Raw genomic sequence first — 19104 nt, 5'->3', positions numbered from 1 at the left:
ATCATTTTTCTAGATCCCATTTATATACATTAATATATGATATTTGTCTTTCTCTTTCTGACTTACTACAACAGATTCACATTCTTTCCTTTATATTCAGCTGAGTAATATACCACATCTTCTTTATCCATTTCTCTGTCGTTGGACAACAAGATTGCTTCCATGACCTGGCTAATGGAAATAGTGCTGCAATGAGTATTGGGGTCCATGTGTCTTTTTGAATTGTGGTTTTCTCAGGGTATATGCCCGGTAGTAGGGTTGCTAGGTCATCTGGTAGATTTATTCCTAGTCTTTAAGGAATCTCCATGCTGTTCTCCATAATCTGCATCAGTTTACATTCCCACCAATGGTGCAAGAGGATTCCCTTTTCTTCCCATCTTGTCCAGCATTTATTGTTCATAGATTTTTTGATGATAGCCGTTCTGATTGGTGTGAGGTACAACCTTGTTGTTGTTTTGATTTGCATTTCTCTAATAATGAGTGATATTGAGCATCTTTTCCTGTGTTTATTTGCCATTTCTATGTCTCCTTTGGAGAAATACCTGTTTAGGTCTTCCACTAATTTTTTTATTGAGTTGCTTGTTTTTCTGCTATGGAGCTATATGAGCTGCTTATATATTTTGGAGATTAATCCTTGGCCAGTTGCTTCATTTGAAATTATTGTCTTCCATTCTGAGAGCTGTCTTTTCACCTTGTTTACAGTTTCCTGTAAACAGTCCAACCAGTCCATCCTAAAGGAGATCAGTCCTGGGTGTTCATTGGAAGGACTGATGCTAAAGCTGAAACTCCAATACTCCGGCCACCTCATGTGAAGAGTTGACTCACTGGAAAAGACTGATGCTGGGAGGGATTGGGGGCTGGAGGAGACAGGGACGACAGAGGATGAGATGGCTGGATGGCATCACTGACTCGATGGACATGAGTTTGGGTGGACTCCGGGAGTTGGTGATAGACAGGGAGGCCTAGCGTGCTGCGGTTCATGGAGTTGCAGAGTCAGACACGACTGAGCAGCTGAACTGAACTCAACAGTTTCCTTTGCTGTGCAAAAGTTTTTCAGTTTAATTAGGTTCCATTTGTTTTTCTTTTGACTACTCTAGGTGGTGGGTGTTGGAGGACATTGCCGTGATTTATGTCAGAGTGTACCACCTATGTTTTCCTCTAAGAACTGTATAGTTTCTGGCCTTATATTTTAGTCTTTAATCAATTTTGAGTTTATTTTTGTGTTCTGTGTTAGGAAGTGTTCTAGTTTAATGATTTTACATGTAGTTGTCCAGTTTTTGCATGCTACTTATTGAAGAGACAGTCTTTCCTCCATTGTATATTCTTGCCTCCATTGCCAAAGATAAGATTCCCATAGGTACATGGGTTTATCTCTGGTCTTTCTATCTTGTTCTTGGTCTATATTTTTGTTTCTGTGCCTGTTCCATACTGTCTTGATGACTGTAGCTTTGTGGTATAGTCTGAAATCAGGAAAGTTGGTTTCTCCAGCTCTTTTTCTTTCTCAAGGTTGCTTTGGCTATTTGGGGTCTTTTGTGTTTCCATACAAATTGTAAAAATTTTTGTTCCAGTTCATGAAAAATGTTATTGGTAATTTGATAAGGATTGCATTGAATCTTTAGATTGCTTTGGATAGTATGGTCATTTTCACAACACTGATTCTTCCAGTGCAAGAACATGGTGTTTCTCTTCATCTGTCCATGTTCTTTGATTTCTTTTATCAGTGTCTTATAGCTTTTTGCATACAGGTCTTTTGTCTCTTTAAATAGGTTTATTCTTAGATATTTTATACTATTTGTTGTGATGGTGAATGGGATTATTTCCTTAATTTCTCTTTTTGATTTTTCATTGTTAGTGTATTGGAATGCAAGGGATTTCTGTGTATTAATTTTGTGATTATAAAATCACCTCAACAAAAAACTTGGGCTCTATGGCTCAAGCAGCCTGCCCTTAAACAATGCCGCTGGAGGAGGTAATACGTTCTCTGTGGCCCCTTGATGAGGAAGCTGCTCAGAAACTTGCTCCTGGACTCCTCCAGACTCTGCCTGATCACAAAGTGTGTGTGTGGTCATAGGAACCCTGAAACAATAATAATATTGATTGGGGGGCTAGGGGGTACAGAATAGAGTTGCCCCCAGAATAAAAGATACATGAGACAGAGCAGCTAAACCCATGGATGGACCTTGTTGGACAACTAGGGACTCAACCTGCTGAAGCCAGAATTCCTCACAGACAGATCAAACAGCCTCAGGGAATTCTGGGAATTTTCCTGGCCACTCCCGCCTCAGATCACCTCCTTGAAGCTCCAGGGCACTTTTCATATTTTGAGAAGACACACCCCTTTACCTTCACCTTCACCTCCTGATCCTCCAGGCTCAGCCCAGGGGAGCCAAAAGTCCCATCTCTGTGTTGCTGTAAATCTGGTTTCACAACTAAAACAATGGACCTGCTCAGTCAGGCAGTGTCTGTACTTTGTTTCATACTATTGAAGGTATGAGTAAAGTCTCTCAGTTGTGTTTGACTGTTTGCAACCCTGTGGACTGTAGCCCACCAGGCTCCTCTCCCCATGGGATTCTCCAGGCAAGAATACTGGAGTGGGTTACCATTTCCTTCTCTAGGGGATCTTCCCGACCCAGGGATTGAACCCGGGTCTCCCATATTGCAGGCAGATGCTTTAACCTCTGAGCCACCAGGGAAGCCCACACTTAAAATTTCCCAAAAACTCTAAATTGATGGGACATGAAAACATTGGGCTCATTAGCTGAGTTGATAAACATAACAGATAATAATCCTTCCCCACACATAACCCAAGGTCTCCAAGCTCCTCTTTGTGCACACAATCCTATGAAGCAGATTGGGGGTATTTTAACATGCCCATTTTACAGAAAAAGACCCTGATTCTCAGAAAGTGTCAACACTTGTCCCTTCAGGGGCACTCTGTGTGAGCAGCAAATTGAGGGTGAGAAAATCATGTGCACGTTCAGTTTTCTCAATAAACTTTTTCTAGTGCCTGGTAAAACTCATCTTGCATATGGCAACTGCCAAGATTCAGCAAATATTCCAGTACAGAGCAATTTTCTACCTAGAATGAGGGAAATGTTACTTTTTAGGAAAGACACTATTTCAATTCAATTAAAATGCAAGACTGAGCCCATCCCTAGCACCCAAACCTGTGGGCACAGATAAAACCAAGAGAGCAGGCAAGCAAGTTACCTCAAATATAATTAGCACGTAGACCCCAGCAAGGATGACCGCAGCAATGGTCACTTGTGCTTCAACACTTGCACGGAGGTACTGATGAGTCATCAGAAGAGGAACAATCTGGGTCTGCTGGAGGGAGGCGCGGACGCTGATGGAAACAGGCTCTCTGAAGAATGAAGCAAATATCTTACCACTGGCAAGGGAAACAGACCTGACATCAACCATTAGCACTTGCTCCCTCAGCTTTCTTCCCAACACCAGTCGCCCATGGCTATAACCAGAGCCTGAACCAATCCCAGAATGCCTAACCTGCCAGATGAGGAGCCCTGAGCACAGGCAAGTCGTGTGAATATATGCACAGCCTCCCCATAGTCAGGCCCCTCTGACATAGCTCCTCAGCCTCCATCAGGCATTGCCTGCCTCACCACAGTGCCACAGGTCCAGCAATGAACAGGAGCAAGGATGTTCACAGTGGTTCAAACCGTTTAATTTTTCATCTTCCTCCTCAGCACACATCTGATTGCTTTGTGCACATGCTAAGTCACTTCAGTCGTGTCTGACTGGAGTGGGTTGCCATGCCTTCCTACAGGGGATCTTCCCGACCCAGGGGTCGAACCTGTGTCTCTTATGACTCTGGTATTGGCAGGTGGGTTCTTTACCACTAATACCACCTGAGAAGTCCATGCTAACAAATAGGAAATCCAACAATTCTCGCATGTGAGAAATTTGGAAAAGTGTCATGTGCAACCTGAGAACAGGTAGTCAGGTTGTCACTAATGGTGGGAAAACACCAGGAACAAGAAGCATGCAGATCACATGCAAGTATGTGGCCTGGTGAAAATAAAGACTCTAAAATTTCAGTAACTGGTCTGAGCTGAATTGTGTCCCCTCAAAATTCATATCTGGACATCCTAGTTCTCCATACTTCAGGATGTGACTGTATTTGGAGATAAGGTTCACAAAAGTGATTAAGTGAAAAACAGTGACACCAACATGACTGGTGTCCTTCTAAGAAAAGGAATTTGGCACACAGAAATGCAGAGGGATGACCATGTGAGGACACAGGGAGAAGACAGCATCTACACACCAAGGAGAGGGGCCTCAGGAGGGACATACCCCGCTGACAGCTTGAGGAAATAGATGTCTACTGTTTAAGCCACCTGTCTGTGGTATTTATTACAGCAGGCCTAGCAAACTTATATAGTAACCAAAAGTGCAGACAACACGGAGTGGCATAACAGAGAAAAGAATTCTAAGATATACTAGAATTCCCCATTGTGTAGCTTCATGATATTAATGAATTTAAAGTATCAGCTGTAAAACATAATTTGCTTCAAAATGGGTTCTGCAGTCTTACTTCCTGACACCTGTGGTTTTGACACCCGCCACAGACTCATGCTGACTGGCTACACAAGAGGAGCAACTCCAAGCCCATAACTTGCCTAGCTATTCATAACTGGAGTCCCAAGGGCCACACTTCTCTAGGGAACATGTATCAGAGGAGCTTCCCTGAGACTTCAGTCACCAAGACCTACCTGCTAAGAACCTCAAAGGTCCTGCTCACCACCACATGCTCACTTCTGCTTGGATTTAAAAATATTGTCCAGTTATGAGTGACCTGCAAAAGTCGAAGCATGAAATCCTGGTAAGGCTTTGAACCTGGGCCATCAGCTGGGGTCCAGCAGTGTTCAGGGTAGGTGCTTGTCTAGAACAAGAAAAGAAGAAAGAAAAGAGCACAAGTCCTTTTCACACAGAGATGTTAGAGACAGCCAGGTGATGTGCAGCTGGAAACATCCATAATTTGGAGGGCTGGGTTTAAGAAAAAAAATACGGAAGTACAAATACAGAATTCACGGACAAAGACTCAAAGATACAGAAGTAAATATAACCTAGTAAGAGAAAAGGAAATCACTGCATGTTACTGGAGACAGTCTTCTGAACCCACTGAGGCAACTGACCAGAAAGACTGCTTTCTGTTTGCAAACTGGAGGCAGGAAACTCTCCACACCCAGGTCCCAGAAGCCTGTGGGAGGAGGGCCTGAAGATAAGCTTCCAGTTTCACAGGCCGAGGTGTCCTGTTCAAGGGCAGGGGAGTGGAAAAGCCAAATGAAAGGGGACAGATGTGTGCAGAGATGGAGGTGCTGGTGGGGCAGAGGCAGGAGGCCTGGCTTTGGCTGCTGGGGAAATTTCAGTGGGAGGACAGAAGTCTTGCCACCCACAAATCATAAAGAAAATCAAAACCAGGAACTCTGAAATTGGTCCAAGCCTGAATGAGAGATCACAACTTCTCTTAAAACTTTCATGTTTGGAAAAAGTGTATCAGGAAAAAAAAAAAAAGCAAGCCCTTCAGTAAAAATCTCCTGTGTTGTGTTTCTGGAGCTGGGAAGCTCAATACAGACCCAAAGGTAGGCAACTATTAATGTGTCAGCAGGCTACAAAAGGTCATGCCCTCCTCCACACAAGGTCACAGAGGAAACCATCAGCAGATTAAGTGTGCCCACCTCATCTTTACTGAGAAACCCTTGCCAGCAAACTATGCAATGCACACAGGGAAGCCAAGTTTATGTCCTAAGACCATGGCCAGAGCAATCAGTTTAGAACATGAGTGCTGCATCAGCCATTGTCCATGAAACCGCAGCCTTCTTCATAATGAGACTCTGGCTCTGGGGACACTGCTCTGTATGGCAGAAAAATGTGACAGGTGCTCTACGCACCATTACTACAGTTATCCTCCATTTTGGATGACACAACCTCATATACCAGCAGCGTTTCCTTCTATTAGTCGTAACAGGGGAAATCTGTGAACTAGGGATATGACTTCATATAGAAGTCATCATGGAAATCCAGGGGAGTCCCTGAGACCGGGATTTGGGGGACAAGAGAGAAAGACTAGGCCTTGTCTGGGCTCTGGGACATGGTGGCTGGGAATGCTGGCTCTCCTAACCTTTGCAAGATGTGAACTAAAGTCCTTGCCTTAGATGCTGAGCACAAGGTCATATTGGTACAGAAGCAGAAGCTCAGGGAAAGCTAAGAGTCCACAAACTCAAGGGAACCATGATGTTGAACTATCTTCTGTACCATGAGGTAAGGCTCAGGTTTAACTGCACTTTCAAAAATATGTTTCCCTGAATTGCCCAAAAAAACACTCTAAATTGGAAAAGAAAAAAAAGAAACCTCAAAAGCCTGACTTTACTGAAATGGTGAGTTTTATAACCGCCTTAGAGAAAAGAGAATTTCCATGACAAAGTAAAAGATAATGGCTTGCCTAATAATGGTGTCATTGCCCTAGGGCTCCCATCAAATCCATTAGAGAAGAAATTCAATTTATAAAGAAATACAATGAGTTTTTACAATTCTTTTCAAATAACTTTTAAGTGTAACCTGTTGTGGGCGACGCCTCCTGGAGCCTGGAGTGTTAGCCTGGGTCACCTCCACCACCACGTGCTCTTCTCTCCCGAGACGACTCGGGCCACTGGCCACCAGGGCCCCCGCCAGGTCCACCTGGAGCAGCATGGAGTCTGCGTGGCTGCTGAGGTTCACAGCTGGGGGAGCGTCAAGGTAAACTACTCACAAGATGGAGAGGCCGGGATTGCCCTTCCCCCACCCCTACCCTCCCAGGGACACCCATCCCAGAAGGTGCAGAAGGAAAGGAACGTCCAGGCCATCCCTTCCATCTGCCCTGATTGCTCCTACGTCTTCAGCCCCTCACTCCTGACACACGCAGTTGATTTTGCTTTCTTTAATTGTGTTTTGAATCATCTGCTTTAACATCTAGCTGGTATCTTGCATCCTACAATCATCTCTGCTACCACTCTTGGCAGCCAGAATAAAACACCTGTCCCAGTTCCTGGACTCATGGTGAGCAGCAGACAGGATGGCTTCCTGAACTAATGAACTAATCCACAGTGATGCCCAAATCCTAAAGTGGCTGGTGAGAAATCACAGGGAGAATTGAACAAAAAATCCGAAGTTGGCTAAACCAATGAAGTCCATTGCAGTGAGAGGAGGGAAATCCCTTCAAAGCTTGTGAAGGACTGAATCAGGGAAGTTATAGGGAAAAGAGGCTCCTTCCTCTCAAAATGTAACCCTCATGCACTTACGCCCCCCACCACAACCTGGCTCCTTCAATGCACACATCCTGCATTGGTGTGCAGCACAGATGTAAGGGTCTGTGCTCTCAGGCTTCCTCTCTCTGTGCCAGCTGACTCTCACCTCTGCTGCAGGGTCTGGGGCCCACGCCAGGGATTCTAAACAGCAGCTAGCCCAGCTATCTTGCTCCAGAAGAGAAAGCTGCTGTAGGTGCAAAAAAATGAATCTCAAAATGATCTATGTTTTGTGTGAGGTCTCAAAAGTTGATTGCAAGACAATTCAGTGACCAGTTCCTTTACTCTTCCTTAAAACCCCTAAAGAAACAGGTGGTTTATGGAGCTGACTTGGGAGAAGGCAGAACTTCACTGTTGCCAGGATGTTTACAGGATTTGAACAGACCACTGGGGAGTGCCAGTGAATAGCTAACCCTTTTTAAAATTCCCCCAGCAAGATGCACTGGGTTTTTGTTTGTTTGTTTGTTTTATTTCCAGTCCAGGTTCAATGCATGACACAGGATGCTCGGGGCTGGTGTACTGGGATGAACCAGAGGGATGGGATGGGGAGGGAGGTGGGAGAGGGTTTCAAGATAGGGACTACATGTACACCCGGGGCAGATTCATGTCAATGTATGGCAAAACTAATACAATAATGTAAAAAATAATAATAATAATAAAGAGTATAAAAGATAAATTAAAAAGTACAAAAATATCCTGATAAATAAAGTGTTTTTCACTGTCTAACATAAATCACAGCAGGATCCTCTATGACCCACCTTCCAGAGTAATGGAAATAAAAGCAAAAATAAACAAATGGGACATAATTAAATTTAAAAGCTTTTGCACAACGAAGGAAACTATAAGCAAGATGATAAGACAGCCTTCAGAATGGGAGAAAATAATAGCAAACAAAGCAACTGACAAAGAATTAATCTCAAAAACATACAAGCAGTTCATGCAGCTCAATTGCAGAAAAATAAACAACCCAATCAAAACATGGGCCAAAAATCTAAACAGACATTTCTCCAAAGAAGACATACAGATGGCTAACAAACACATGAAAAGATGCTCAATACCACTCATTATCAGAGAAATGCAAATCAAAACCACAATGAGGTACCATCTCACGGTGGTCAGAATGGCTGCTATCAAAAAGTCTACAAACAATAAGTGCTGGAGAGGGTGCAGAGAAAAGGGACCCTTCTTGCCCTGTTGGTGGGAATGCAAACTAGTACAGCCACTATGGAGAACAGTGTGGAGATTCCTTAAAAAACTGGAAATAGAACTGTCATCAGTTCAGTTCAGTTCTGTCGCTCAGTCGTGTCCAACTCTTTGTGACCCCATGAATCACAGCACGCCAGGCCTCCCTGTCCATCACCAACTCCCGGAGTTCATTCAAACTCATGTCCATCGAGTCGGTGATGCCATCCAGCCATCTCATTCTCTGTCGTCCCCTTCTCCTCCTGCCCCCAATCCCTCCCAGCATCAGAGTCTTTTCCAATGACTGCCATATGACCCAGCAATCCCACTGCTGGGCATACACACTGAGGAAACCAGAACTAAAAGAGACACATGTACCCCAATGTTCATCGCAGCACTGTTTATAATAGCCGGGACATGGAAGCAACCTAGATGTCCTTCAGCAGACAAATGGATAAGAAAGCTGTGGTACATGTACAATGGAATATTACTCAGCCATTAAAAAGAATATATTTGAATCGGTTCTAATGAGGTGGGTGAAACTGGAGCCTATTATACAAAGCGAAGTAAGTCAGAAAGAAAAACACCAATACAGTATACTAACGAATATATAGGGAATTTAGAAAGATGGTAATGATGACCCTATATGTGAGACAGCAAAAGAGACACAGATGTAAAGAAGAGACTTTTGGACTCTGTGCGAGAAGGCGAGGGTGGAATGATCTGAGAGAATAGCATTGAAACATGTATACTATCATATGTGAAATAGATCACCAGTCCAGGTTCGAAGCATGAGAGGTACTTGGGGCTGGTGCACTGGGATGACCTTGAGGGTATGGTTAGGGAAGGAGTTGGGAGTGGGGTTCAGGATGGGGAACACATGTACACCCATGGCTGATTCATGTCAATGTATGGCAAAAACCACTACAATATTGTAAAGTAATTAGCCTCCAATTAAAATAAATAAATAAATTTTTAAAACTAAAGTGCTTTTATCAGCACTGTTTCCTGTATTAGAGCTGAGAATGGGCAGCCAGCCCTTGGCTAGAAAGCATCTACCCACAACTATGCTGCTACATGGCTTCCAAAAAGGACGAAAGGCAAACAGAAGCCACACATGAGGCAGGATATAGTAGGGAAAGGCCCAAAGAGACACTGATGATTCTACCACACTGAAATTATTCCTGTCCCCAAGGCAGACACATGATATGTATGGAGTGGGAAAAGATATTTCAGCACTGAATAAACTTTAGAGACCTGGCAGAAACTCAGGAGATGGATCAGCGCCCTTGAAGGCTAATATCAGAAAAGCAGAGGCTTCTTCTAATAATAATGTAATGAATGTTTATGGGGCTTCCCTGGTAGCTCAGCTGGTAAAGGATCTGCCTGCAATGCAGGAGACCCCAGTTCAGTTCCTGGGTGGGGAAGATCCCCTGGAGGAGGGCATAGCAACCTACTCCAATATCCTTGCCTGGAGAATCCCCATGAACAGAGATGCCTGGTGGGGTACAATCTTTGAGGTTTCAAAGAGTCAGACTGAGCGACTAATCAGAGCACAGCACATTGCAAACAAAGAGGACGGAGAATGGAACAGGGCCTTTGTCCTTGCAGGGGTGTCACGCCCTAGCAGGAAGATTAAAACACACTATGATTAACCACCACTCAAATGGAGTGCACACAAAATCCAAGGGACACTGGACCACATGTACCTCTGCCGTCCTTTCCCTCTGTCTTTCCAGATGCCCACATTGTGCCTGGGAGTCAAAGCCCACTGCAATGTTCTGGTGTCAGCAGTGACTTATGGATCCTAGCAACTTGGACCTGTGGTCAAGCCCACCTTGCAGGTAGCATTGATCCTTGCCTTCCAGCCATGCTGAAAGGTCTGCTCTGCTAAGGTCATATCTTGCCTTTGCCTCAGAGGCCCCCCCAAACCTAGAGAACCGCAGTATCTTTTGAGATCTTGCTCAAGCTCTCCTCTCCTTAAACCCTTCCTTGCCATCCACAGCTTGAGAGGCCCCTCACTCCTTCCTGTGTTCTCTGTGGATCAGGCTTACTCTGTTAAAGTGCTCACTCACAACATACTATGGTCTGTTTTAGATTTTTCTCCCCCCGGTCTAGCTCCTCAAGCAAAGAAACTACATGCTATTCATTTCTCTACTTCTCTGGAGACCAACATGATTCTCACCACATTTTATGTCCCAAAAAAATCTTGGTGTAACTAATAAATATTTGTTTTCAGTATCATCCTTCAAGTCTTTGAACCTATACCAGAGTCCCAGTCAGACCAGGTCATGGAAGTTAGAAGACAAAGAAATGATCTTCTTCCTCTGTTGTGTCCAACCATGGTCCTCTTGCTTTTCCCATTACTCAAATCCATGACTCAAATTTAAGCCATCTTTTGAACTTGACTTGACCCAACCCCACTGTGAGCACCAGGGCCACTCTCCTGGGAGTTCCCAGCTCACAGTCTCCATACTGTTCTTCTAACAAGCATGACCATCTACTCTGCTCTGGTGTTCTCAGCACAGAGAACTATGTCCTGAAGGCCCATGCGTGATGGAAAGAAAGACACATGAGCAAAGTACTTCTGAACTGCCAGCAATGTGCTGCTACAGTGCACGGAACAAATCTGTGAGGTTCACCTAAACTGTGAAGTCTCTCAAGCTTCTACTTCAGTTTGCTTCAGAGCTTATCCAACCCTGGGCTCAGAAGCACTGGCCAGAACCTCCTCCTTGACCAAACCTGAGTGAAGATCCTCTGAGCCCTCCTCGACTGGGCCTTGACCTTGGCCTGATGAACCACCGAATAGAGGTGTTAACATCTTCTAGGCTCTTCTTCTTCCATGAACTCCAGCAAGCTCTCACAGGGACAATGAGTGGAATGGGGAGACTCCTGAGAAAGCTTGAATTTGCTAGGGAAGCACATCAAATCTGGTGCCCAAGAGTACAACAGAACCCTAAGAGCTGGGGATAGGTAAGATGAGAAAGCAGCCCTACCCATGAAGGATGGGTAGGAACAGTGCAGGGCCTGGCAGACAGATGAAAGAAGGCTGAGAAATTCCAGGTGTCTGGGGCACTGACGGTTACCATGGCAACCACAGACCACAACACAGCCACCATTTAACTGGATTTACATAACTCCCCCTGGCCCATAGAAGTTAAGGTGTGTTCACCTTCAAGCCTAAAACTTCATCTCTGTGCTATGGACTGAATATCCATGTCCTCCTCCAAGGGATCTTCCTGACCCAGGAATGGAATCCATGTCTTCTGCGTCTCCTGCATTGGCAGGCAGATTCTTTACCACTGAGGCACCTGGGAAGCCTGGGTCTCTAAGGAAATAACTGAAAGTAAATGAGGTCATAGGTTTAGGCCCAGATTTGATAGTATCAGTGTTCTCGTAAGAAGAGACACCAGAGAGCTCTCACTCTTTACGATACACAAACACAGGAGACATAGCAAGGTGGCCATCTGAAAGCCAGAAAGAGAGTGCTCACTAGAAACCAAATAAGCCCATCCTGACCTTGGATGTCCAGCCTCTAGGAAATGTGAGAAATAAATGTCTGTTGCTTAAGTCGTCCAGGTTGTGGTATTCTGTTGTAACAGCTGAGACCTACAAAATAGCAAGAGATCCCTGAGGATAAGAAACCAAGCAATCATCAAACTCAGATGACACTGCCAAAGAAAGAACCAATGAACTTAAAGCTAGGTAAAGAGGAACCATTTAAGCTATAACATAAGAGGGCAGGGGCTGGGGGTGGGGTTGGGGGGACAGAAAGAGCATCCAACAGCCACAGAAACCTGGGCCTTAACTAAAATACACTGTTTGTTTGCTGTCACTTTTCCATGGGGAATCTCCCCACCACCCACCCACTGCAGTCTCACTAAAGCCCCCTCCCTTTATGTTCTGAAGTCTCATCTTTCAACAAACATCCTGGAGGAACAAAACACACATGGGGAGTAACCATGATTGCTTATGCTGTGACCTTGGGCAACCATCATAATAGTTCTCAGGTGTTTTCACTTTGTGACTCAACCACGGGTGACTGTCCATCTCAAAAAAGATTCAGATACAGTAGCTTTCCAGAGGTGACACAGCGAGCAACTGCCAGAGCTTTCCTTGATCTGGATACAGGCTAAATAAAATCTGCAACAATCAGAAACATTTAATGATAGATTTGTGGTGTGACAGCAATAGGATTTAAGTAACTTTAATAAGAGCTGAGAATAGGGTTATGATAACTGTGCTGCTTGACGTATCCAAAATTCACCTGCTTACTCTGAGTAGCTTTTCTTAAGATATTAAAAGATAAAATTCTGATCCATTAAACTATTTTTTTTTTTGCTACAATGGACCTTGATTATTGATATTTGACAGTTTTAAGGATTGACTACCCAACCCTAAAATTACATTGTCAGAGGAGGGTAAACGTGGTTTTCCTGTACAGGAGAGTGGGGAATACAACCCATAAGGTGGTGAGAGCTCACGCTGTGAAATTTCCAGAGCGTGTAATACACCCTCAGAGACTAAATTAAAGTGATGATGAGATAACAGATTACAGAGGTTCAAAACAAATTCCTCAAATTCTGTTTTGGTTGTGTCCACAAAACACCAAAATTTCAATTACCAGAAGAGTGAAGACCAGACACAGGGCTCAGGTGAGCTCACAGGGATCAGGGGAGACTTGGCCCACCCATACCTCCTCCTTGAAAATCCCAGTACACCCACCCACCAGGCTGTGCTAAGCAACTGGGTCTTCAGAAACACAATTGTTTGAATAGGAAGGAGAGAGGCAAATTGGTAACCAATAAAGTAAACTCATGAAGTTTTCAGTTCATTGAAATTGTTTTTAGCCTAAATTTCCTTTCTCTGGACCCTTCCTCTCCTCCCTTGTGGGTTACTAAAGAGTTGCCTATATTCAATTCAGTTCAGCCAACATTGACTTCGTGAACCGTTGCTGTCTGAGATGCAAGGCTGTTCTCTACACGCCACAGTGAGAAGACTCTTGTCATGCACTAGCCTGCACATGCATAGAACCCCAGTCCTTGTGCCCACACACACAGATAATGAAGACCATGTATTTACAGCTACACATGGTCACACACACACAGCTTCCAATCACAAAGGGCACAGCTGTCACCCCAGGCTACCTGCTGAGAAGAGCCATAACCACACCAGTCCTGGAGTCCGCAGGGCACAGGTATGGAAACACTACTCATCCACCCCTTCCTTGCTCACAATCTCATACCTTTTCACATATTGGGGTCTCTCAAAACTGGCCCACACAAAATATCCTATGCCAATAATAAAATTAGATAATAATTATTAACTGCAAAAATAACTCCCTAGGCACACACACACACTCAAAATGGTCACAGACCACAAAAGACCTGCTTATCCCACAGAGGACTGCACACACACAAACACACAGGCAGACACGGACCGTCACAGCCACATGCACACATACGGATTGGGGCGGGGAGGCTCACAGTTGCTCATTCAGCAAATGTATTTTAAGTGCCTACAATGTGATCTTGACTAGGGCCACATCAGGGCACATGTCACACAAATGCTGGCCATGACACTCGTGACACCTCAAGTCAGAGGAGCACTCAGGTGGCCTCCAGGGTTCTAACTCTGCAACCATCCCTGGGGATGTAGGGCAAGTAAAATCAGAGCAGTCTCCAGGGAAGAGACAGACACAGAACTTCACTCTCTCTCAAACAGCATGATTCAGCTGGGCGCCACCCCAAATGGACACTGAGACATTCCTAGGGGCAACCATGATTGATGGACATGTCCCAACACAAATAAAGAGTGCTTATTGCATGTGGTTGTAAAGAGAATTTGGCAAGCCACTTAAGGTAGGGATTAAGACCCCGGGGCAAGCTGCCTTCTACAGACCACAGACAGCTCCTCATGATTTCCACTGTACAAAGTGGGACAAAAGTAGAGGAGTATTGCTAAGGGTGTGTCTCCCTAGCCACCTCCAGATTGCCATCTCACATTCCCTTAGCATCTCCTCCTAAGAAATGTGTGTGTCTCACACCTCAGGTGCCCTGCTACCCAGCCCGAAGCACCCAGGGACTCTGCCAAGCAGACAGAAAGGCTCAGCATGCCACGGTACTCACAGAGCACAGCACCACAAAGACAAATAAGCCTGCAACTTTTAGCCACCGTACACAGCACCTGTAAGAGAAAAGACAGGTCCCAGATCACGCTGACAGCAGTCCTATTTGCATGCACCCACAAAGGTCAAACCTCAGATGTCTGCTGAAGCCTTGGGTAACGTCCATCTCAAAGCCATGTGTAGAGTTCTCTCTATAACATGGTATGAAGGAGGATACTGCTGAGAACACCACTGACCTGTTGTAAACAGAAAGCATAAGAAGCAGTTCAGAGGAGGTTACAGGAGGAAACAAAATTAAACCTGAATGTCTGAACACATCTTCCTGTCAGAGATGCTGAAGTTCAAGGTTTGGGCCTCTTCACTAGCTTTTTAAAGACTCTGGTTTCCTGGAAACAAGCTTTATCTTGGCTCTCAGATTCATATTTATCAGTTATTTTCCCTTAAGTTTTCTGGAAGGTAAGAATATGGATTTGATCATTGAGTAAAAATTCAGTTCAGTTCAGTCGCTCAGTCGTGTCTGACTCTTTGCGACCCCATGAATCACAGCACGCCAGGCCTCCCTGTCCATCACCAACTCCCAGAGTACACTCAAACTCATGTCCACAGAGTCGGTGATGCCATCCAGCCATCTCATTCTCTGTCGTCCCCTTCTCCTCCCGCCCCCAACCTTTCCCAGCATCAGAGTCTTTTCCAGTGAGTCAACTCGTCGCATGAGGTGGCCAAAGTATTGCAGTTTCAGCTTTAGCATCAGTCCTTCCAATGAACAACCAAGATTGATCTCCTTTAGAATGGACTGGTTGGATCTCCTTACAGTCCAAGGGACTCTCAAGAGTCTTCTCCAACACCACAGTTCAAAAGCATCCATTCTTTGGCGATCAGCCTTCTTCACAGTCCAACTCTCACATCCATACATGACCACTGGAAAAACCATAGCCTTGACTAGAATAAACATTGACTGAGACATAACCAAACAATTCAAGAAAGAATTTGCAGTGTTGTAACTGGTTGTGCCAGCAGAATCCTTTAAGAGTTCCTTAAGAGATAATTTAACAGACAATCCAGCCCTCTGTGGACCCTGATAGTCATCATTACACACTTCTTAATTGTGACCCTCAGGCCTTTGGGCAAATATGGTCCTGGCAGCCACTCCAGGCTTATTTCTGCTCCTTTCGCCTCCTCAGGGCTCACCAGACCCTGATAATATCCTGAAGATATTATCACTGCCCAATTGCTAGAGGGTGGTCTCCCCTGGCTGCTTCTCCAGGGCAGGCACTGGGATACTTGTGCTCAGCCCCTGCCAAAGATAGGGTGCTGGTACTCTTGAGAGTCCCTTGGACTACAAGGAGATCCAACCAGTCCATTCTAAAGGAGATCAATCCTGGGTGTTCACTGGAAGGACTGATGCTAAAGCTGAAACTCCAATACTTTGGCCACCTCATGTGACGAGTTGACTCACTGGAAAAAACTCTGATGCTGAGAGGGATTGGGGGTGGGAGGAGACGGGGATGACAGAGAATGAGATGGCTGGATGGCATCACCAACTCGATGGACATGAGTTTGAGTGAACTCCGGGAGTTGGTGATGGACAGGGAGGCCTGGCGTGCTGTGATTCATGGGGTCGCAAAGAGTCGGACACGACTGAGCGACTGAACTGAACTGATACAGCCTGTGCTTGACACATGTTTGTAGAATGAAGGAAGGCTGTATTGGGACATCTTTTTCAAAATCTTTCTGATCCTTTCAAAATGGCAAAACCTTGTTCTGCATTCTTTTAGATTTAATGAATTTGATGAATAATCATATCATACTTCCAAATTATGATCAATAGTTCCTATTGAAATGGGAATAAAAAATATTTCTTTTTAAAGCATGAAGCATTAATTGAACTATCCTAAACATGTCTTTCTACATAACTGACACATACAGCAGAGTTGACCATCAAAATAGCTTTTACAAGTTTCAACAATAATGTGTAGCAGCTGCTGCTGCTAAGTCACTTCAGTCGTGTCCAACTCTGTGTGACCCCATAGACGGCAGCCCACGAGGCTCCCCCGTCCCTGGGATTCTCCAGACAAGAACACTGGAGCGGGTTGCCATTTCCTTCTCCAATGTGTGAAAGTGAAAAGTGAAAGTGAAGTCACTCAGTCGTGTCCGACTCGTAGTGGCCCCATGGACTGCAGACTACCAGGCTCCTCTGTCCATGGGATTTTCTAGGCAAGAGTACTGGAGTGGCTTGCCATTGCCTTCTCTGGTAGCACTTTCTAGACATGTTAAAAAGAATGTCTAAATCTTTCAGTTAAGCGGAAAGTTTGAGGCAACTATTCTATGAATCATAGAAGATAAAACAACTACTGCATGTAAAGGCTTAAATGTACTTGATCCTATTTTCCATGCCACAGGATATTTGAAGAACTTTGCATCCTCTGGAGTTGTGAGTCAGCATGCTGAAGAAGGGTGTTAACAGTATCAGGGCTTACTTACCATTATGGTGAACGACGGGGACCAGGTACCTGTTCACATGCTTTCACATAATTCAAATGATTTTAAAGCAGATTAAACTGGCTGAATATTTACCACACCTATAGCTAAGACCAGTCATGGTAAAGAAACATGGCTAGAAGCGAAACCATTAGGTGTCTTTTCAGGGGGCTCCGAAGAGCTCCTGGTCCTTAATGTCTCAGTGCAGAAAGAATTCAGAGAGAGAAAAAGTAATAGATAGAAGCGATTTATTAGAATAGGACATTTGTGAGGCTTATAAGTGAGTGCGTGAGACAGTGTCACATCCTGAGAACTCAGTGGACCACAGTTTTATAATCAAAGGTAAAGTGGGGAAGGGGAGAAGACATCTTTGTCTTTCTTAAGTAAATGTCAAGCTTCTACCATTCTCCTCCAGCCTGAGAAGGGGAGTTTTTCTTGTCCCTATATGATCAAGCTAAGTTCATAAATTATTATTTTTTTATGTGTGCAAAGAGTATGTTATTGAGCTCACTAGGTGGGATGGTGTCTCATGCCACCATTGTTTTATTGTTTTGAGGCATGTCTTCTGCTTCTGTTGCATAGTTTGTTGCTAAAAAGGTCTGCTAGGTTTTGATTTTGTGGTTAAGCAAACGTGCTTTCTTGAGTAATCATTAAAGTACAAGAGTCTCTCACATTTTTTCCACTACATTCTGCAAGTGGGATTTAATTACCTATGTTGTCCCTTCACTCTGTCCCTATCAGGAGGCATTGTAGAAAAGACATTGCTATGGTCAAGCATTGGTGGGGGACCTGGGGTCACATTCCTGTCCCTACCCCTTTGCTTCTCTCAAAAACCTGCATGAAAGTGAAAGTGAGAGACACTCAGTCGTGTCTGACTCTTTGTGACCCCATGGACTATACAGTCATGGAATTCTCCAGGCAAGAATACTGGAGTGGGTAGCCTTTCCCTTCTCCAGGTATCTTCCCAACCCAGGGATTGAACCCAGGTCTCCCACATTGTGGGTGGGTTCTTTACCAACTGAGCCACAAGGGAAGCCCATGCATGGCCTCAGGCAAAATCCTTACTCTCTCTGAGGTACCTTTCTTTATCTACCTCTCAGGATTGCCTTTAACATCAACAGGACAACTGAGAGTGGGCCTTTCTGGCTAAAGACAGATACACTTTGGGATGCAGGCAGGTACACTTCTAATCAGCCCTTCAAACAGCTTCAGAAAAGATGGGCCCCCTTATGTAGAGAAATAATACCACTAATATTTGACAGCTTCATGGTATCCTCTCACCTATCCATGGGTTTTTGCATCTTAGTGGAAGCCACAGAAGGCTGTGGAGCAAAGGGAATGCAGGCAAGAAGGAGACAGTTGCATGGACGTGCCTGGCCCCTGCTGGTTCCTCAGCTACCTCTGAGCAGATACAGAATGGGGACCTTGGTGGTCCTGGTCAACAAGCCTTATTCTGTTTCTAAAAATGCCACTTTCAAACATATGATTTTCAATAGAACACTTCTTTCAAGTGAATGCTCATGCAGAAGCCCCAGCACACAAAGCAGGGAGAGCTCTCCTTCTCTGACCCCTGAGGGTGGTCCTGCAAAATGCCCTCACAGCCCCCATGCATGTATGCACTATGCCCTCCTACATATGCATGGAGGGCTTGGCCTCTCTGGGACCCACCCAATCCCTTGCCCCTTGTGAGGAAATTAACAAGATGACACCAGTCTCTCATCCCATGCTCTCCTGCCCTCTCACCCAATGTTCTGTAAACAATGATTTTGCATGGGTATGTAACAACTGATCACTGAGAGCGCTGCACACGTGCCCCACGAGGTACTCACTTGGCCACGGGCTACTTTTGTTCTGGAAATATATATAAGCTTCACCTGGAAAAGCCCTGAAGGGTTATGTGCAATTATGTTATGTCTGCTGCTATGGCTGCTGTGCCAGCCAGGAGACGCCTTTCCTACAGCTCTTCACATCTTCTTCCAGCCTCTTAGCTCGTGCCTTGCCTACCATGGGTTCAGT

General features: G+C 44.8%; 1 protein-coding gene across 1 annotated transcript in view; it reads right to left on the bottom strand.

Annotated features, from left to right (window-relative positions):
• Positions 1–19104, bottom strand: part of OCA2 (OCA2 melanosomal transmembrane protein) — a 291387-nt gene that overhangs the window by 224631 nt on the left and 47652 nt on the right. Inside the window, exons 5-9 of the mRNA XM_055398109.2 lie at positions 14612–14669; positions 12554–12626; positions 6580–6740; positions 4734–4816; positions 3211–3364 (exon numbers count right to left, since the gene is read on the bottom strand). Coding sequence (XP_055254084.1) covers positions 3211–3364; positions 4734–4816; positions 6580–6740; positions 12554–12626; positions 14612–14669 — 529 coding nt within the window. The remainder of the gene's footprint in view (positions 1–3210; positions 3365–4733; positions 4817–6579; positions 6741–12553; positions 12627–14611; positions 14670–19104) is intronic.

Source organism: Moschus berezovskii, chromosome 2 (genome assembly GCF_049115385.1).
Source record: "Moschus berezovskii isolate FMDL1 chromosome 2, NW_MosBer_1.0, whole genome shotgun sequence".
In the NCBI taxonomy this organism is placed as follows: domain Eukaryota; kingdom Metazoa; phylum Chordata; class Mammalia; order Artiodactyla; family Moschidae; genus Moschus; species Moschus berezovskii.
The sequence above is the reverse complement of the archived record's forward strand: the minus strand, read 5'-3'. Positions and strand labels throughout refer to the sequence as shown.